At 46.7% G+C, this 19,071-nt stretch overlaps 1 protein-coding gene across 10 annotated transcripts in view; it reads left to right on the top strand.

Moving 5' to 3' along the window:
• Nucleotides 1-19,071, top strand: part of PAX2 (paired box 2) — a 143,941-nt gene that overhangs the window by 108,283 nt on the left and 16,587 nt on the right. For all 10 annotated transcript variants that reach the window (XM_082223631.1, XM_082223633.1, XM_082223629.1 and 7 more), the window contains one exon: nt 3,628-3,754. In XM_082223631.1, coding sequence (XP_082079757.1) covers nt 3,628-3,754 — 127 coding nt within the window. The remainder of the gene's footprint in view (nt 1-3,627; nt 3,755-19,071) is intronic.

Raw genomic sequence — 19,071 nt, 5'->3', positions numbered from 1 at the left:
TAATCACCCCTTCCCCCCAGGGAACTGTAGCTGCATAAGGGGGGACAGCCTTTCAACAAAGCTCTCATGCCCTCCCCGCACTACAGTTCCCAGAATTCTGTGGGGAAACCATGACAGTTAAATTGGCGTGAAACCAACATGAGTTTGTGGTGTAAAGGATGTATCTAGTTTCACATGCCCACCCTCCCACTTGGCATACTTTTCTTTGTGAGTCCCCACACTCTTTTAAAGTGGGTCATATCTGCATCTGTCTCGAAAGAACGACAGGCAGACAGAAAACTCATTTGAGTCCATGGCATGCACGCATCATTTGCTTCCCCAGTTGTCACCACACCATAGCTGTCAACTTACAGTTTTGAAAATAAGGGACCAGCAGCCTCGAAAGTAAGGGATCAGCAGCCAAAATAAGGGATTTTAAGAGCACAGCTATGTTCAACTTCTGAGCCCCTCCCAGCCAAAGGCAGAAAGCCCAGCCAGCAGCCAAACAAAGCCTCAAGCGGTGGTTCCCACAGCGCAGCAACCCGGCAAAGGGGATGCAGCAAGGAAAACCACCGTCACCTCTCCGCTGAGAATTGCTGAGCAAAGGCGAGTCCCCAGGCAACCTGGCCGATTTGATCGGCACAAGGCATGCAAGCTCCACCCCCCAGTCATTCTTAGACTCCTTATTGGGTGAGCAACGCAGCCAAGCAACACAGTTGGAGCCTCCCTCCTCCCTGGCCGGCAGGGAGGGAGGGAGAGGAACTGCTTCCTTTGAAACCCGGAAAATTTAAGGGATATCATCAATAAGGGACAGCAGCGGGACACGGCGCTGGGATAAGGGACTTTCCCGCCAAATAAGGGACGGTTGACAGCTATGCACCACACACTTGTGCAAAATCTGCCTGCATGCTCACACACCCAAGCACACAGAAAGCACATCTCCAACTTACTTTTGAAAGGTCCTGGCGTGCCCACTTTGTGCTTTTTAAGGTACATGAAAATGTGATGCAGAAATACTAGCATGCAGGCACATTTTCTAGAGAAGTCTTGTGTCTTCTGTAGCTCCCCTCCCCCCCCCCCAATAGAACGGTTCTTTCCATGCCTCCTTTTGGAAACAGACACACATACTGCTTTCCGATAGTATTGTTTGTACACCTTGAGGCACCTTGGATGGTAATGTTGAAGGCAGCCTATAACTCACATCCACGCTTACATCACTTTGGGAACTGCACACTTCCTGCAACGCTCTTCAGACAATCCCAGCCACTCAAACACACCATTTAGGCATTTGTGTGAACACACACGCCTTCCCTTTGGCTATTTGATTGTGTAAGGACGCACCCAAAATATCTACACATGCACTCTTGTTTGTGCTCCACTGTTGTGTCCTAAAGATGGCAGTGGTCTATATTTTTCCATCTAGGATACACAAACGAAGGCTACTTTGGAAGATTCAGTTGACCAGATTCTGTGCACATTACCTATAAGACATCAGTGTAATTTTTGTTCTCATTAAGGTCACAGACAGTTAATTCCCTTCCCCAAGTAGGAACTCCAATAGGAGATGTCACAGCTGAGTGTAAAAACAGTATCTCTTGCAAAGAGCTTTAGATAGATATTGTCTAAAAGGCTAGTCCGTTGAGTGGGTTTTTTTTTTAAAAAAAATTAATTGATTTATATACCACCCTTCAATAAGTATTTCCTGGGAAGTTCTCTCTCTCTCTCTCTCTCTCTCTCTCTCTCACACACACACACACACACACGTAAACACACGCACACAAAATAAATAATGAACAGATGAAACATTTTGTAAAATCATGACGCAATCTGTAGCATTATTTTATTTTTATCCTCCGAGAAAAGAAAAAATGGGCTCCCAAGTTCTATTTTAATATTATAGAACAGTTATCAGAGAGAGGTCCTGTAAATTCTCATTCTGTTCCTGTGCATAGTAATACAGGAACGTTAGGTTGCAAAAACGAGGTGTGTGTTGTTGTTTTAAAAAATAATAATGTCAAACTTTAGGCAAGAAGGAAGCCGAGTCACTGACTAAAATGCTCACCTCTGATTTAACAGACCCTTCAGTTTACAGAGAATTCTTCTTTTGAGCTTCCTAACGGCCAAACAGAGCTTCCTTGTGCCATCTCCCAACTGATGGTGTTGGTGGTTGTGCCCTTGTCAGAGACAGGACACAAACTGTGAGGATGCAGATTTGATACAGTTCAGCAGGAACTCCTCCTCTCTCAGTTCAGCCCAGCCAGCAGAAGCTAAGGACTTGTGCAGAATGAATGGAGCATTTTTCCCTTTGCTTGATGCCAAGCCCAAGCGCTGCTTTGGAAAGCTCTGTCCCTCCTTCATCTTTACCTGCCTCCCCCAGGCTTGCCTTTTATCCCCCAAGCAGTTTGCCTTTAACACAAAGATCAAAAGTCTTTTTTAAATCACCCCAAGCGGTAAACCAACAATGGGAAGTGAAGGAGAGGTTGGCTTTAGGCTCCTGCTATCCCCGAGTCCCTGAGTTTATTACAATGAATAACCTTTATTTACTTTCATTAGACTATTAAACACTAGCACAGTCATTCTTCCCCCAGAAACTCTGAATGGGGCCCATAAAGCAAATCCAAAGCCTAATTGAGTTCATTTTAATTTCTCTCCGATCACAGCGAATTACTCCAGTGATAAATCAGGGGGCAGCCTCACCCCCAGCAGAAAGCCTAATTTGCAGCTAATTACAAAACTGATTTCTACAGGAAGATCAATACAAGAAGGAATTGGAAATGACTAGGCAATCGTGGCTGGCCAGGGAGGGCGGCAGGAGGAGGGCAGCTCTCTGGGAGCTGGCATGGAAAGCGGGGACAGGGGAAAAACAAAGCAAAAAGAGCAGAAAATCAGTTTTAATTTAACGTAATATTAATCAGAACAACTTTTCCTGCTTTTTTTTCTTCCTCCTGTAGTCTCTCCGGTTCCCGTGTCTGGTTTGGAGGCTGCCACAATAAAAAGGCAATTACCAGTGCCTTTTGGACAGGACACCCTTTTCAAATGCAATGAGGTTTTCCCCCTCCCACCCTTCTGTTAGCCATGTGGCCTGCCCCCACCCCAATTTCATACCCCAATGCACAAGGGTTGGGGGAAGCAAGAAAGGAAGCTCTTTTAAAATAAATAAAAAAATAAGAGAGAGAGAGAGAGAGAGAGAGAGAGAGACCGACCAAGAGCGGCTGTGGGGAACGACCTGATCAGCAAGCAAATCCCACCCTTCCTCACAACGCAAACACCCCCAGAGGACATTTTCTGCCCCTAGCAGAACCTTTTTCCACACTCTGTGGCAAGAACAGTCAAGTTTTCTGAATCTGCCTTTCAAAGAATGAAGGGGGTTCTCCCAGCCAAACCTCCATCTTGTAGCATCTGCTGGGGAAACCCAATAGAATCTGGCCAATAAGGGAAAAGGAAATTCATAGGCAAGAGGAGGTGGGCTTGGGGGGGGGGTGCTGGCCAGAGCTTGCCCTTCCTCTGCTTTGTGCCCTCCTTCTTTGCTTCCATCTGTGCAGGGACCGCGTTGCACCTCTTCCTAACTGTCACCCCCTCCTCCCATCTGCCCACTGCTCCCTTCCCTCCAGCCCATCAATAGAGAGCTTTCTTTTCTCTCTTCCCTAGGGTAATGAGTACTCCCTCCCAGCTCTGACCCCTGGTCTTGATGAAGTCAAGTCAAGTCTATCCAGCTCTGCTAACCCAGACCTGGGGAACAACGTGTCAGGACCCCAGACATACCCTGTAGTGACTGGTAAGTTACGAGCGCAGAGGCCGGAGTCAAAAGCTTTTCCTCTCCTATTGTCATTACCCCGCTTCTGCTTTTCCCGAAACCGTGGCGTGCTCCCAAAACAGAGAGCCAAGGAAAGGGACCTTGAAAAAGATGGGAAGAAGGAAGGCAGGACTCTGATGGGGGGCGCAGCATTGATTTCCCAGCTGAACCAGCTGGCAGGTGTATTTACTTGATTCACCCCTGTCCTGCCTTTTGGCCCCCTAAAAGGTAAAGGTAAAGGTAAAGGAACCCCTGACCATCAGGTCCAGTCGTGGCCGACTCTGGGGTTGCGACGCTCATCTCGCTTTATTGGCCGAGGGAGCCAGCGTACAGCTTCCGGGTCTTGTGGCCAGCATGACTAAGCCGCTTCTGGCGAACGAGAGCAGTGCACGGAAATGCCATTTACCTTCCCGCTGGAGCGGTACCTATTTATCTACTTGCACTTTGACGTGCTTTCGAACTGCTAGGTTGGCAGGGGCAGGGACCAAGCAATGGGAGCTCACCCCGTCGCGGGGATTCGAACCGCCGACCTTCTGATCAGCAAGTCCTAGGCTCTGTGGTTTAACCCACAGCACCACCCGTGTCCCCTTTGGCCCCCTAGACTCACAGAATAAATAACTAAACGTTAAAATACCAATTGAAGTCATTTGAACACTTTATAAACTTTTTTTAAAAAGCACAAAACTCAGCAATAAAATCCCGCCAGCCCACACTGAGCTAAAACTCGCCGAACCATAGCTCGTCCAAAAGGCCTTTTGAAACCATAGTCTTAACAAAGCATTAGAAGGCTGTGTCTTGGGGAACGAGGGCAGGTGTGCTGTAACACAGAGAGCCCTGTATTTTTGTGGCCACTGTTGTATTTTCTTCCATTGATATCTCCGCATTCCTTCCATCATGGAAGCCAAGACGGTGCACAGGTGGTCCCTAGGCAGTCACCTCTCCCCTCCAGGTACGGAGCATACCCTGGGACTACTGGATATGATAGCCAGGCATTTGGAGGCAGCATCTAATTAGATCTAGGTATATTTGTTAGAAGGGTGGAGGACATATTGAAGCACATGCTTCCAGAAGCATTCAAGTTCCAAGGTAAGAATTGGCACCTTGCATCTTGCCTAGACAATAGCCAGTCGCCAGGTAACAGGCGTTGGGTGCTGTTGATGCCCACTGGCAGTTAATGATCTGGGCTGGTTGCATGTTCTGCATGGTCTTCCAGAGCAGCCCTACACAGGGCACATTGGTGTCGTCGTCCAAATACCAGAACTCGAATGAAAATGGCCAAATGACTGTAAAAGGCAAATCCTGGCCATGGATGCTACTTAAATATCCTGATGGGAAAGCTGGATTCTGGAGCAAACCCAACTCGCAAAGCTGCAGCTGCTGCTTCAGAGACTGGGACCTCCAGCAGAACTTGGGTCCTCAGGTTACAAGAGGACTCCTGTCCCTAGTGGCGTAGCGTGGGTTCTCAACACCCGGGGCAAGGCAAGTAATTTGCGCCCCCTAACCCGTGGATTTTAGCACTCGAGTCTCTTCCGCGTGCCCCCCATGTTGCGCCAGGTGCAGCAGGCCCCCCTGCATCCCCCACGCTACACCACTGCTCCCACCACAAGTCTTCAGGACAGCCATCCGAAGGCTGGCGCGGGGAGAAGGTCTCTCCGCCCCACCACCAGGCTTCAGAGCAGCCATCCGAAGGCTGGCACGGGGAGAAGGTCTCTCCGCCCCACCGCCAGGCTTCGGAGCAGCCTTCCGAAGGCTGGCGCGGGGAGAAGGTCTCTCCGCCCCACCGCCAGCCTTCGGAGGAGGTCCGAGGACAGTGGGGTTCCTGCTTCCTCGAGGAGGGCCGGCCAAACGCGCCCCCCCAAATGTTGCACCCAGTGCGGCCGGCACCCCTGGCATCCCCCACGCTACGCCACTGCCTGTCCCTAAGCATCTCCGTCTCAAAATGGATTGTTAACCCAGACAATTGCATGCCAAGGCTTTGTGCCTCCCATCACCCCAACCGACTGCATATAGAATAAGGACAGCACACCCTTGACTTTGGATTGAATAAGGCCACAGCTTTACTGAATACAAATGAAAGAGGTTTAGCATAGGCATGGGGTGACCATTAAGCTCCGGTCCACCTGCTGGGTCAATCCGACAAGGAAAACCAGGTGGTGGCTTCATTAGGTCTGCCCCCAAGGCCAGCCCTGTGTCCAAGCCTGCCTAAGGTAAAGGTAAAGGGACCCCTGACCATTAGGTCCAGTCGTGGCCGACTCTGGGGTTGCGGCGCTCATCTCGCTTTACTGGCCGAGGGAGCCGGCGTACAGCTTCCGGGTCATGTGGCCAGCATGACTAAGCCGCTTCTGGCGAACCAGAGCAGCACACGGAAATGCCGTTTGCCTTCCTGCCGGAGCGGTACCTATTTATCTACTTGCACTTTGATGTGCTTTCGAACTGCTAGGTTGGCAGGAGCTGGGACTGAGCAATGGGAGCTCACCCCATTGCAGGGATTCGAACCGCCGACCGGTCGGCAAGTCCTAGGCTCAGTGGTTTAACCCACAGTGCCACCCGCATCCCCCAAGCCGGCCTACCATTGGCCAGTCATGCAGGCAGGCTTGAATCCAGCTCCTGATAGGTGCAGGGGCGCTTTCTGCCTCCTCACCTGTTCAGGCAGGATCCCAGCGACCTGAGCCCCCTTGTGGGGCCTGTGTGATGCCACTGCTGACCCATAATGCTGCCTCACCAGGGAAGGTGAGTGGACTCGCTGATCCAGATTGCAATGCAAAGAAGCTACCTCACCACCTGGATTGTATTCAGGTGTCATCAGGAAGCTGACAGCAGCTCATTACAAACCCACCCACAAGTGAACTGGGGGTGTCCCTCACTTAAAAACAAACCAACAAACCACCAGCAGTAGTTCATATTGCCATGAAATTGAATTGTTACAGATAGGTAGCCATGTTGGTCTGCCATAGTCAAAATAAAAAAAATTCCTTCCAGTAGCACCTTAAATTACTGGAAGGAATTTTTTTATTTTGACTATGGCAGACCAACACAGCTACCTATTCTCATTATACATGACTAAGCCATTTCTCACCTTTCTCACCCCTTGCCTTTTCCTGTAAGACCTATTACAGTCGTTAAGAGTCGTCAACAGGCTCATCTCAGCTACCTGCCAATCTCCCATTCCCACCACCCTTCTGAGTAATACCCCTCCCCACCTTCTCACTATATAGAAGGATCTGGCAACTTCTGTTTCAGTGTATCTGAAGAAGTGTGCATCCACACGAAAGCTCATACCAAGAACTAACTTAGTTGGTCTTTAAGGTGCTACTGGAAGGAATTTTTTTATTATGAAATTGAATCGTTTACCTGGCACCGTCATTACTCTCTTTTAGGGGCTGGATTATGTCTGCTTTTTCTCTCAGGCTTTTAAAGATATTTGATTGATTTCTATAGTCTCATTGGATCCCTGTTATATGTTTGCTTCCTAAATTTGAACCAAGTCAGACCATTGGTTCATCTGCCTTAGCAATGTCTATCCCAGGCATAGGCAACCTTCAGATGTTTTGGACTACAATTCCCATCATCCCTGACCGCTGAGCCTGTTAGCTAGGGATCATGGGAGTTGTAGGCCAAAACATCTGGAGGGCCGAAGGTTGCCTATGCCTGGTCTACCCTGACCAGGATTTTAGGCCGGGGACAATTCCCATCCCTACCTGGAGATACCAGGGATTGAATGCAGTATGTGCCCATGGACTCACAGCTGTCCATGGAGGTGCAGGTCAACTCTGTGTCCAGGGCAACTATCTACCAGCTCCATCTGGTCCACAGGCTGAGACCCTACCTGCCTGTGGACTGTCTTGCCAGAGTGGTGCATGCTGTAGTTATCTCCCGCTTGGACTACTGCAATGCGCTCTATGTGGGGCTACCTTTGAAGGTGACCCGGAAACTGCAATTAATCCAGAATGCGGCAGCTGGACTGGTGACTGGGAGTGGCCAGTGGGACCATATAACACTGATCCTGAAAGACCTACATTGGCTTCCAGTATGTTTCCGAGCACAATTCAAAGTGTTGGTGCTGACCTTTAAGGCCCTAAACGGCCTCGGCCCAGTATCCCTAAAGGAGTGTCTCCACCCTCATCATTCAGCCCGGACACCGAGGTCCAGCTCCGAGGGCCTTCTGGCAGTTCCCTCCCTGCGAGAAGTGAGGTTACAGGTACCAGGCAGAGGGCCTTATCGGTAGTGGTGCCCATCCTGTCAAATGCCCTCCCATCAGCTGTCAAGGAAATAAAGAACTACCTGACTTTCAGAAGACATCTGAAGGCAGACCTGTTTAGGGAAGTTTTTAACGTTTGATGTTTTCTCGTGTTTTTAATATTCTGTTGGGAGCTGTCCTGAGTGGCTGGGGAAGCCTAGCCAGATGGGCGGGGTATAAATATTATTATTATTATTTTATATATTCTGCATGCAGAGCAGATGCTCTACCACTGATGGTCCTCGCTTCCACAAAACTGCATTACAGTAAGGGACCCAATCCACCGCTTTACATTTTGGAGGTGCCTAGGTAGACAGTGGTGTCACATTGTGGTGGATTCACTCACATATTGTCTCTGACTGTTTACAACTCACCACTTCATCCCGGCATTGTCAAACCCATCTTCCTCCTCTCCCTTCTTTTCTTTTCTTTACCTCCGCTCTCCCTTGCGTTCCTGATATTTTTAGTTTGTAAGTCTGGAAGCAGGGCCTGTACCTTGTTTTAATATTATGTTCAGTGCCTGCTGCCAGCACTGTGCTAAATGTAAGAAGAGTCCTGCTGGATAAAAGGCCTTTTGAGTTCAGCATCCTGTTTTCCCCCTGACCAACCAGGTGCCTCTGGGAAGCAGAATGAGAATTTTTAACCCTTGCGAGCCACCTTGGGAGAGAGTACTTGTCTGAAAAGCAGAATGAAAATACAGTGGTACCTCAGGTTACATACACTTCAGGTTACATACACTTCAGGTTACAGACTCCACTAACCCAGAAATAGTGCTTCAGGTTAAGAACTTTGCTTCAGGATGAGAACAGAAATCGTGCTCTGGTGGCGCGGCGGCCCCATTAGCTAAAGTGGTGCTTCAGGTTAAGAACAGTTTCAGGTTGAGTACGGACCTCCGGAACGAATTCAGTACTTAACCCAAGGTACATTGATTATTATGTAACACAGAGTTAGTGTTGTCCACTCATTCATTCATTCATACGTGGATAGATAGATGGACTGTTTGTACACAACAAACGGAAACAATATGTGTGGATAGTATAGATACAGCACCATTTCTCTATGTGTTTTGCCGGCTCTCCAATCCATAGTCTGAGCCTAGGTACATAGAGTTGGTTGGTGCATAGACTCTGTTCACACATTCAGGTGAATGTGTATAGGGCAGGGGTCAAAGAACACAATTTCTCTAACTTGCTCCATCTCTTCATTTGCACATAGCCAAATAATAATAATAATAGTAATAATAATAATAATTTTTTGTACCCCACTCATCTGCCTGGGTTTCCCCAGCCACTCTAGGCGGCTTCCAACAAAGATTAAAAATACATTAAAATGTCACACATTAAAAACTTCCCTGTGAATGAGTGAATAGACCTAGAGTTGTGCAATATTGTGTTAAAGTTACTTTAAAATGAGGGGAGGCATTCCGATATGGATAGACTTAACTTTTTATCTCGTAACCTGCTTGTAACTATCCCAGGTTTTCCTCAGCTGCTATGTTTAGAACTCTTACGAGAATCTCCACAGTAACTAAATTGGCTGTAAAAGTATAAAGGTAAAGGACTCCTGGATGGTTAAGTCCAGTCATAGGCGACTATGGCGTTGCAGCACTTCTCTTGCTTTCCGGCAGAAGGAGCCGGCGTTTGTCCACAGACAGCTTTCTGGGTCATGTGGCCAGCATGATTAAACTGCTTCTGGCACAACGGGACACCATGATGGAAACCAGAGTGCACAGAAATGCCGTTTACCTTCCCGCCACAGCAGTACCTATTTATCTACTTGCACTGGTGTGCTTTCAAACTGCTAGGTTGGCAGGAACTGGGGCAGAGCAATGGGACCTCACCTCAGTCTTGCGGATTCGAACTGCCAACCTTCTGATCAGCAAGCCCAAGAGGTTCAGTGGTTTAGACCACAGCACCACCCGCTCCCTGGGAGGCCAGCATTGGGCAGGCTTGGGGTAGCTCTGGCATTTATGTCTATGGTAAGCTTCTACAAGTGTTAATAAGTGTATACAGTGGTACCTTGGTTTAAGAACAGCTTAGTTTATGAACAACTTGGATTAAGAACGCTGCAAACCCGGAAGTAGGTGTTTTGGTTTGTGAACTTTGCCTTGGAAGCAGAACATGTTTCGCTTCCTGTTGAGTGTGTTCCATTTGTAAATTGAGTCCCCCGCTACTATGGGAAAACATGCCTTGGTTTAAGAACGGACTTCCAGAACGGATTAAGTTCATAAATCAAGGTACCACTGTAATATGGGGTTGATTGGGCTGGTCCCCACATTGCTGAGGATTGTCCTGTGTGGAAACGCTTGCAAGGAGCTAGTCTAGTGCTTGAAAAGACTCCAAGGATTCAAGATTGTTCCTTTTGTTTTACTCAGAAGCTAGCCTATAGTTGAACCCCTTTGCAAGCTGTAAGGATGGGGTACATGCGAATACTCATGGCAACATTTGTCTCATTGATGGGGGAAATGGTCAGATCCGGTAATGCGATTTCACCCTCAAATTTCACCAGAATCTGTGAAGTAGCTGGGTAAGGGAAGATGTTGATGTTCTTGTAAACTATGGCACATGATGTAGGAGAGGAGGGACCGGCAAGGGCTGAGAAAGTGAGATAACAAACCATTTGCCTTCTGAAAAATAGCTGCTGAGACCTCAGGCTACAGAACGAATGGACAGGTCACTGAAAAAACCAATATAGACCTTGAGGGATTGCGCCCATATATACTCACGTCCTATGCAGTTTTGGACGATTTTTGTTCCAGCAGCTTTCCTTTACCCTCACGCACAGTTGTTATGAAAAGAAAGAACTTTTTATTTGAAAGATTAATTTGGGTTTTTTTTTAAAAAAAAAAGTGGTTTTACCCTTGTTATTTTGCATTAAGGTGTTGCTGCTTAAGCATCTAGAAACTGAAATTTAGTGGAAGATTCAGTCAAGAAGGACTGCAATATTTCAAAATGAAAATCAGCCTGTGCGCATCATGAGCATTTTACAGTCAAATGTTTGATCTGGCTGCAGAACTCAGAACATGGCTATTTTCATAGAAACAGTTTACAGTGGTGCCCCGCAAGACAAATGCCTCGCAAGATGGAAAACCCGCTAGACGAAAGGGTTTTCCGTTTTTGAGCTGCTTTGCAAGACGAATTTCCCTATGGGCTTGTTTCACAAGATGAAAACGTCCTGCAAGTGTTCCGATTTTTTTAAGCTCCCCCCCTTTTTCTAAGCCGCTAATCCGCTAATAGCCTTTTAGCCGCTAAGCCGCTAAGCCTTTAATAGCCGCTAATCCGCTAAACCGCTAATAGCGCTAATCCGCTAAGCCGCTAATAGGGTTGCTTCGCAAGACGAAAAAACTGCTAGACGAAGAGACTCGCGGAACGGATTATTTTCGTCTTGCGAGGCACCACTGTATTCAGAACCACAAGAAGCTCAGTTTGGCTTCTCCTCCCCCCCCCCCCCCGAAGAGCAGTGCTTTTAGGCCTTGTGGTTATCAGGACGAATGTAAAATAAAATGAAATCAAATTGTATCCTGCTTCAGAAGCATTTCCATTGTTCTCCCAAGAAGCCTCTGGTTTTATAGAGACCCTAGAGCGTGGTGTTAAAAGTACCAGGGAGAAGACTCTAGTGATAAAGATCAGGGTGGCCAGGCTGCAGTCCAGAGATTGATGCCATACCTTTACATTCCCGCATGCAATGAGAGATTTCTCTTGCCCATTTTCCATCCGGTTCTTTCCCCCAGCTAGCTGCTCGGAACACCAGGGACCCTACTTGCTACAGCCAGGGGAGAAGGTAGATGAAAAAGCAGGAGGGAACAGAGAACAGGCTCCTCTGCTGTGCTGAGCCTCTGGACAGCACCTTTCCAGGGCTCAGAGCAGAGCTCAGATATTGTTTCAGCAGTAGTTGTCCTAAGAGAGAGGCTTAAATAGGAATTGCAACTCTTTCCCAGTGTTTAGCTCTGCCTTCTGTAATGGAAGTCTCTTTATTTAAACACTCCACCCTGCTTTGGCAGCCATTGATTCTGACAGAAAAGGGGAAGCTATGATTTTGGTGGAGCATCTGAGCTGGAATCCTTAACTCGGTGATGGGCAACTGAACCTTCTCGGGCCAGAGAGATTCTGGTTCAACGGACTTCCATTTGCTTCGGTTGCAGTATGTGTATCGGGATTTAAGGTGATTCCTTGTCCCACTCTGAATCCCTAGCCTAAGTCCCCAAAGAAGAGGAGCCTGTCTCCACGGTCACGACAGAGATCTAGATTTTTGTATATCTAGGAGAGTATAGGCCCAGTTTACCTGAAGGAACATCTCCACCCCCATCATTCAGCCCAGACATTGAGATCTAGCAACAAAGACCTTCTTGTGGTTCCCTCGTTGTGGGAAGCTACAGGGAACCAGGCAGAGGGCCTTCTCGGTAGTGGCACCCACCCTGTGGAACGCCCTCCCACCAGATGTCAAGGAGATGAGTAACTATATAACTTTTAGAAGACATCTGAAGGCAGCCCTGTATAGGGAAGCTTTTTAATGTGTAATGTTTTATCATGTTTTTATATACATTGGAGGCCACCCAGAGTGGCTGGGGTAACCCAGTCAGATGGGCAGGGTACAAATAATAAAATTATTATTATTATTATTATTATTATTTCACATGCTTTGGATTATCAATGTAGGAAAGATCCCACAAATTATTCCCAAGCCTGAAAGTGATGTAAGAGGGATGAATGCATACAGCTACTCATATTTTATTATGAGCTAGCCTACAGTGCTTTCTTTTTGAGGGGACGCAGGGGGACGCATACCCCTAAACATTTTGTGAATCTAAGTTTGGCCTCATTGAGGGGCAGTATTTCAATATGAGTAGGGAAATCAGAGTACCACTAAACTTTTTTTTTTTAAAGAAAAAAAAGCACTGGCTAGCTGTATATGCAAATCCTCCCCATGTAACATTCCAATCACAGGAGTTACCGTATTTTTCTGTGTATAAGACAATTTTTTTTATTAAAAATGTTTAAGATTGGGGGTTGTTTTATACACAGATAGTGCAGTGGGGGGGGGGACGGGCGATTGGTGGCAGCCACAAACAGGAGATTCTCAGCAGCGATTGGGTGGGTTATAGTTGGCTGCGTAAAGGCCTGCTGATGATTGGCTGCTACGGCAGCAATTCGGCGGGTGATTTGTGGCTGCGGCAAGGCCTGTTGGCAGTTGGCTGCTGCTGCAGCAATTGGGTGGGTTATTGGCAGCTGCTGGCAGCAAGTGGGCAGACGGTTGGTGGCTTCAGCGACACGTGTGATTGGCAGTGGTGGTCAGACGGGTGAGCGATTGTGGGCAACCCCTCAAAAAAGCTCAACTGGGCAATCCCCCCCATTTCCTTAATTTGGGGTCCCCAAAATAGGGGTCGTCTTATACATGGGGGCGTGTTATACACAGAAAAATACGGTACTTGCAGGTCCTCTTCCCATCCCGTTTTATTAATACGTGTCATGGAAGCGGTGTTGATAGAATGATAGACGGAGCACTTTCAAGGATATTGAGGATCGGCCATGGTTTGGAATACGGGGCGCGAGCCAATGGGATTGAGAAAAGCAGAGGATGTCGATTCTTGCCAAAGAACCCCCTAAGCTGGAGTAGAAGTGTTTCTCTTCCTCCCCCCACTCCACTGCCCTGGAACAGTCTCAGACCCACTCGGGAACACTCCTGGCTGATCCATCTGGTTCTACGAGGGAGAAAAGTTCATTTCAGACCCAGCTTGATGTTCCCAGGTGGCAGTTTAACACTAACATCTCAATCTGTATGCGACTTTTCAATCAGGCACAGAGTAACAAAAAAAGCAAGAACCATTAACATTCGGAGTTGCGTGCCAGCAGTAATGAGAGGAAATGCAAAGCCTGGAAATTAAGAACGCACACTCAGAGGTGTGGGGAAGGACAGGGAGGGGAACGGTGGAGGAGGGATGCTGCTACATTTAGGCCAGGATCCAACGTTTGGATTAATGGTGCCATTACCCAAGAAAAGGCTGCAGATAATGCTCATTCTTAAAAATGTCTTTGCTGGCAATTAAGTGGCTGCAGGCATTGATTATTATTGATTTTATGTCCCCCCAATTTGCATAATCTGTTAAAGATGAATGATTCATGGTGTGTTTATGATAGGGATGGGCAAAGTTTTCTGGGGGGGGGAAATGACAAGGCAAGAGATTATATCCAGATCTACCAAGGCCAAGAGCTTTAAAAAATTGAAGTGGAATCATTCAAGGTTTCTTGAAGGGGTGGGCATTAAGGAAGATTCTGCCACCCTCCTGGCAGCTCAGTAAACAAGCATGGCTCAACTTCTTTCTCTTCCCCACTACGTGATCCACCATATGCACGTAAGAAAAATGTGTGCATCCCTTATGTGGATTTGAGAGATCCACCAGTCTGCTGGGTTTTGTGCTTGAGTACAGCACAAAACACACAAAACACCACAGAGCCTAGGACTTGCCACTCAGAAGGTCGGCAGTTCAAATCCCCATGACCGGATGAGCTCCCGTTGCTCAGTCCCTGCTCCTGCCAACCTAGCAGTTCGAAAGCACACCAGTGCAAGTAGATAAATAGGTACTGCTCCGGCGGGAAGGTAAATGGCGTTTCCATGTGCTGCTCTGGTTCGCCAGAAGCGGCTTAGTCATGCTGGCCACATGATCCGGAAGTTGTACGCCGGCTCCCTCAGCCAATAAAGTGAGATGAGTGCCACAAACCCAGAGTCGGCCACGACTGGACCTAATGGTCAGGGGTCCCTAGCCAGAATTGTACACAGCATTCCAAGTGTGGTGTGACACCGTGGTGGTACTGGCAGAAATCTCAATGGCTAAAGTACTAGGAAATGGGAGCAGATTTCCGTCTTACTCCTCCCCCATCTTCTTAACAATTAAATCCCTGTTGGCAAGAAGACTAGAAATTTCTCTTTGGAAATTTCAGAGAAACCAAGATTTCCCTGGGATGACCGGTTGATATCCCAGCAAAAATTTGGCATGTTAATGGCCCACCTAGCATTTTCAGTGGTCGAGTGCTAGTCGAGTGCCGAGAAAGGGCAAATCCTCCAACATTTGCCTGATCAAACAGGAATGTGCTGATTACGAGAGCCAGCGATACTCTCCTCTCTCCCCCTCAGTTTGTTATTGTTCCCGACTCCTCTTCCAGGTTCCTTCACTCTTTAAGCCTTTGAGAGGTGTGAAATATCTTCCCTTCCAAACCTTGATAAATACTAGAAGGGGGAAAAGGATGGGATGGGTTGATCTTTTCCTGAAAACCTGACAAGGAAGATCAGCCTTGAATAGCTTCAAAATGCTAGGACAAATAGCTTTTGGTCTCTTAACCCTCCGCAGCTTTGCAAAGTAAGACTTGGTCCCGCTCTTTCCCATTGCTGGGGCTTTAGCCAGCCTTTCAGACTGAAATCCTCTCGCTGGTGGCTGGGCAGATGGGAAATCCAGGGTCTCTGGACTCGATTGGCCTAATGCTACAGCAGTTTAAGCAGTCTGTTTTACCAGAGATTATAGTTTCACTTACACAGAGCACCTGAAAAATGCTGTGGTTTAGAAGGGATTAGAGCAGGGGGGGGGGAATTCAATGCTTTTTAAAAAAAGAAATAAAGCAAGGAAGGAAGGAAGGAGCTGTGGAAACTGGTGTGCCTGAGGGCTGTGCAAAAAAGGTTAGCCTTTGTACGCAGCACAAGGCATTTCTCTTTCACACTCATGTTGCTGCCATTTCCCAGTGGTCCACCTCCCACCTCCCCAAAGTTGTCTTCTTGCCTTTCAGCCAGCAAGGTATGGCCCAAATGCAGCCCTGTCTAAAACTGAGCAAAGGTGCATCGGGGAGCCCAAACCTAAGCACGTGTTTTTGGAAGTTCAGCGCAAGTTGCTTCCTGCTCTGGATTGCTCCTTACTCTTTTCCACCTGAACTCAAACCTCTGCCCAATGCAACTGGTTGAATCCCAGTGGACTGGAATCTCATAACCACCAACATTTCTCTGATAAAAATGTTGTTGTTGTTTAGTCGTTTAGTCGTGTCCGACTCTTCGTGACCCCATGGACCAGAGAACGCCAGGCACTCCTGTCTTCCACTGCCTCCCACAGTTTGGTCAAACTCATGCTGGTAGCTTCAAGAACACTGACCAACCATCTTGTCCTCTGTCATCCCCTTCTCCTTTTGCCTTCCATCTTTCCCAACATCAGGGTCTTTTCCAGGGAGTCTTCTCTTCTCATGAGGTGGCCAAAGTATTGGAGCCTCAGCTTCCAGTGAGCACTCAGGGCTGATTTCCTTAAGAATGGATAGGTTTGATCTACTTGCAGTCCATGGGACTCTCAAGAGTCTCTTCCAGCACCATAATTCAAAAGCATCAATTCTTCTGCGATCAGCCTTCTTTATGGTCCAGCTCTCACTTCCATACATCACTACTGGGAAAACCATAGCTTTTACTATACGGACCTTTGTTGGCAGGGTGATGTCCCAAATGCAGCCCTGCCTAAAACTAAGCAAAGGTGTATCAGGGAGCCCAAACCTAAGCACGTGTTTTTGGAAGTTCAACGCAAGTTGCTTCCTGCTCTGGATCGCTCCTTACTCTTTCCCACCTGAACTCAAACCTCTGCCCAATGCAACTGGTTGAACCCCAGTGTCATACTGGGGTGTCATACCCTCCAACATTTCTCTGATAAAAATAGGGATGTCCTATTCCATCATCACCATCATCACCATCATCATCATCATCATCATATTATTTACACCCCACCCATTTGACTGGGTTCTCCCAGCCACTCTGGGCAGCTCCCAGCATATATAAAAACATAATAAAACATTAAACACTAGAAAAGTTCTCTCTATACAGTGCTGCCATCAGACATCTTCTAAAAGATGTATGGTTACTTATCTCCTTGGTTCGGGGGTCACATAACTCCATGCCCTCCAACATTTATCCAATGAAAATAGGGAGAGCCTAAGGAAAGGTGGGACATTCTGAGATCAAATCAGAAACTGGGGTGGCTTCTGTAAATTCTGGACTGTCCTTGGAAAATAGGGACATTTGGAGGGTCTGGGTTGTGTTGCTAGAGACATCCCTTCAGTTTTTGTTTGTTTATTTAATAAAGCAAAGCACAAACTGGACACTGAAGTGAACAAGATAACAAAAGTGTTTGGAAAGCATGCGACAAAGAAAGGCTGAAGACTGTGCTAAAAGATTAGGGTGAAAATAATGGTTTTCAAAAAAGAAAAAAGAAAAACCACCCTCACCAAGAGTCCCTTTTGCTGAGAAAAAGAGATGTTTATCAGAGCTTTTTAAAGGCCCTCTGTACCCTATGATTAAGCCACACTAGTTTTAACTCAGTTCTTTGTTTTCTGTCCTTTTAGCATCTCTTTAGCCTTATCTTTGAGATGATCTTTTTAAATGAAGGCTGTGATTTGTGGGTTCTCTTATCCTTGAAGATGTACCACTGAAAGAAAGTCGTGCCAGAGCTTTGGTTGGAGGAAAGAGCTGGTCTCTACTGAATGTTTCCCATAAAAAATTTAGGCGGTCTATTACTATTTCTTTCACTCAGAATCCCTGCAGTTGGATTGGCTTCCTCCTGCCCAGAGTAGATACAACATGTGTCTAGTGGCATTGCGGTAAAGCCAGCAAGGAGGAGCAGCAGTAATACTTAATTCTGGACTTAATTCTGCTCCCAATGGGACAACTCCTTTTGGAAATAAACAAAAGCTTGCCTGCAGCTGTTTCTGAAGATGGGCGTTGTGTGCCGGTGAGAAAAACAAATGAATGGATAGTTCATCTTCAGGAGAAAAGTCTCATCCAACACGTTTTAAACTTATTTTCATACCAGAGCAATCTTGGCAAGTTTCCTCGAGCCTCAACTTTGGCTTCATTCTGGTTTTGCTCAAAAAAAGTCCAGAAGACACCGTCTCTTAAATAACTTGTTTCTTCTTTCATTGGTTTAGCCCACAAAGCAGGAACTCTGCTACTTCAGAATTTGTTGCTAGAGACATCTTTCTTGGCTGGGCTTCAGATTTTTTTCGGACACATGCTGCAAATCACTTTATACGTACTCTATTAAAAACAAAACCAGCGAGTCCTGTGACTCCACTAATATGCTTAGTTACACCTGAAGGCTCTAGTTGGCCCATCATATAATATTTTTTTTAACATAATTTTTATTAACAGGCCAATCAAATCACATTAATTCCAAATTATACAGCCAGATTTTTAAATTTTGTTGGGGGTACCCATACCTCAAGCTCCGAATGGGGTTCCAAGCATCACTTCTATTGCTGCTTTAATTTGACAGTTCTGTCCAGTTCTGTCCAGATAGTCTCTTTATTCCTTTCTTCATCTTCTTGTTGATATCATATATTCCTTCCTTTGCGATCTCTGATAATCTTCACAAGCGGGTTGGAAACAAACATCCTCTGTGTGGGTTTTACACTCTCATCTTATCACATAAGGCCCATCATATAATTGTGGTACTCAGTAGTTGAAAGTGTGGGCTTCTACACTATCAGTCCATGACTGTAGATGGACATTCTAATCCTCAATACCAAGTCCAAAACTGTGATCTTCTGTATCTGTGAACATGTCCTCGTCTTTCTTCCTGACCTACGCAAATTAGTCTTAAAAATAAGGTATCCTCCATGCACCCTCATAGGGTTTTGTTTCCGCTTTTTTAATGGAAATAATTTCTTCCATAGCTTCAGGTGGATGCATGCATCCACAAAAGAACTGGGAACAATAAGAACTTACAACCCAAAAAGTTGTCACTTGCAACTGTCAACTCTGCCTGCGTCATTATTCTGCTTATGTATTTTTGTTTCTACATATTCCCAAGGAAGCTACTGCAACAATCCTGTGATCATTACATTTCTTCTCTGCATCTCTGACTGAGCAAACTGAGCAAAAAAAAAACCCTCTGCCCTAGCAGCTGTAGGGGAACAATGGTTTTCATTTGCTTAAAACTCATTTCCCCTTCAATAGATGGGCTTAGCATCTTATGAGCTAATTTTAAATCACAGAAATGCAAACTGTAGAGGAGACATTGAATGGCTCATGCTGGGCAGCTTCTACATGC

Source organism: Podarcis vaucheri (assembly GCF_965113315.1).
Source record: "Podarcis vaucheri genome assembly, chromosome: 5".
Classification (NCBI taxonomy): Eukaryota; Metazoa; Chordata; class Lepidosauria; order Squamata; family Lacertidae; genus Podarcis; species Podarcis vaucheri.
This window is presented reverse-complemented; position numbering and strand designations above follow the sequence as displayed.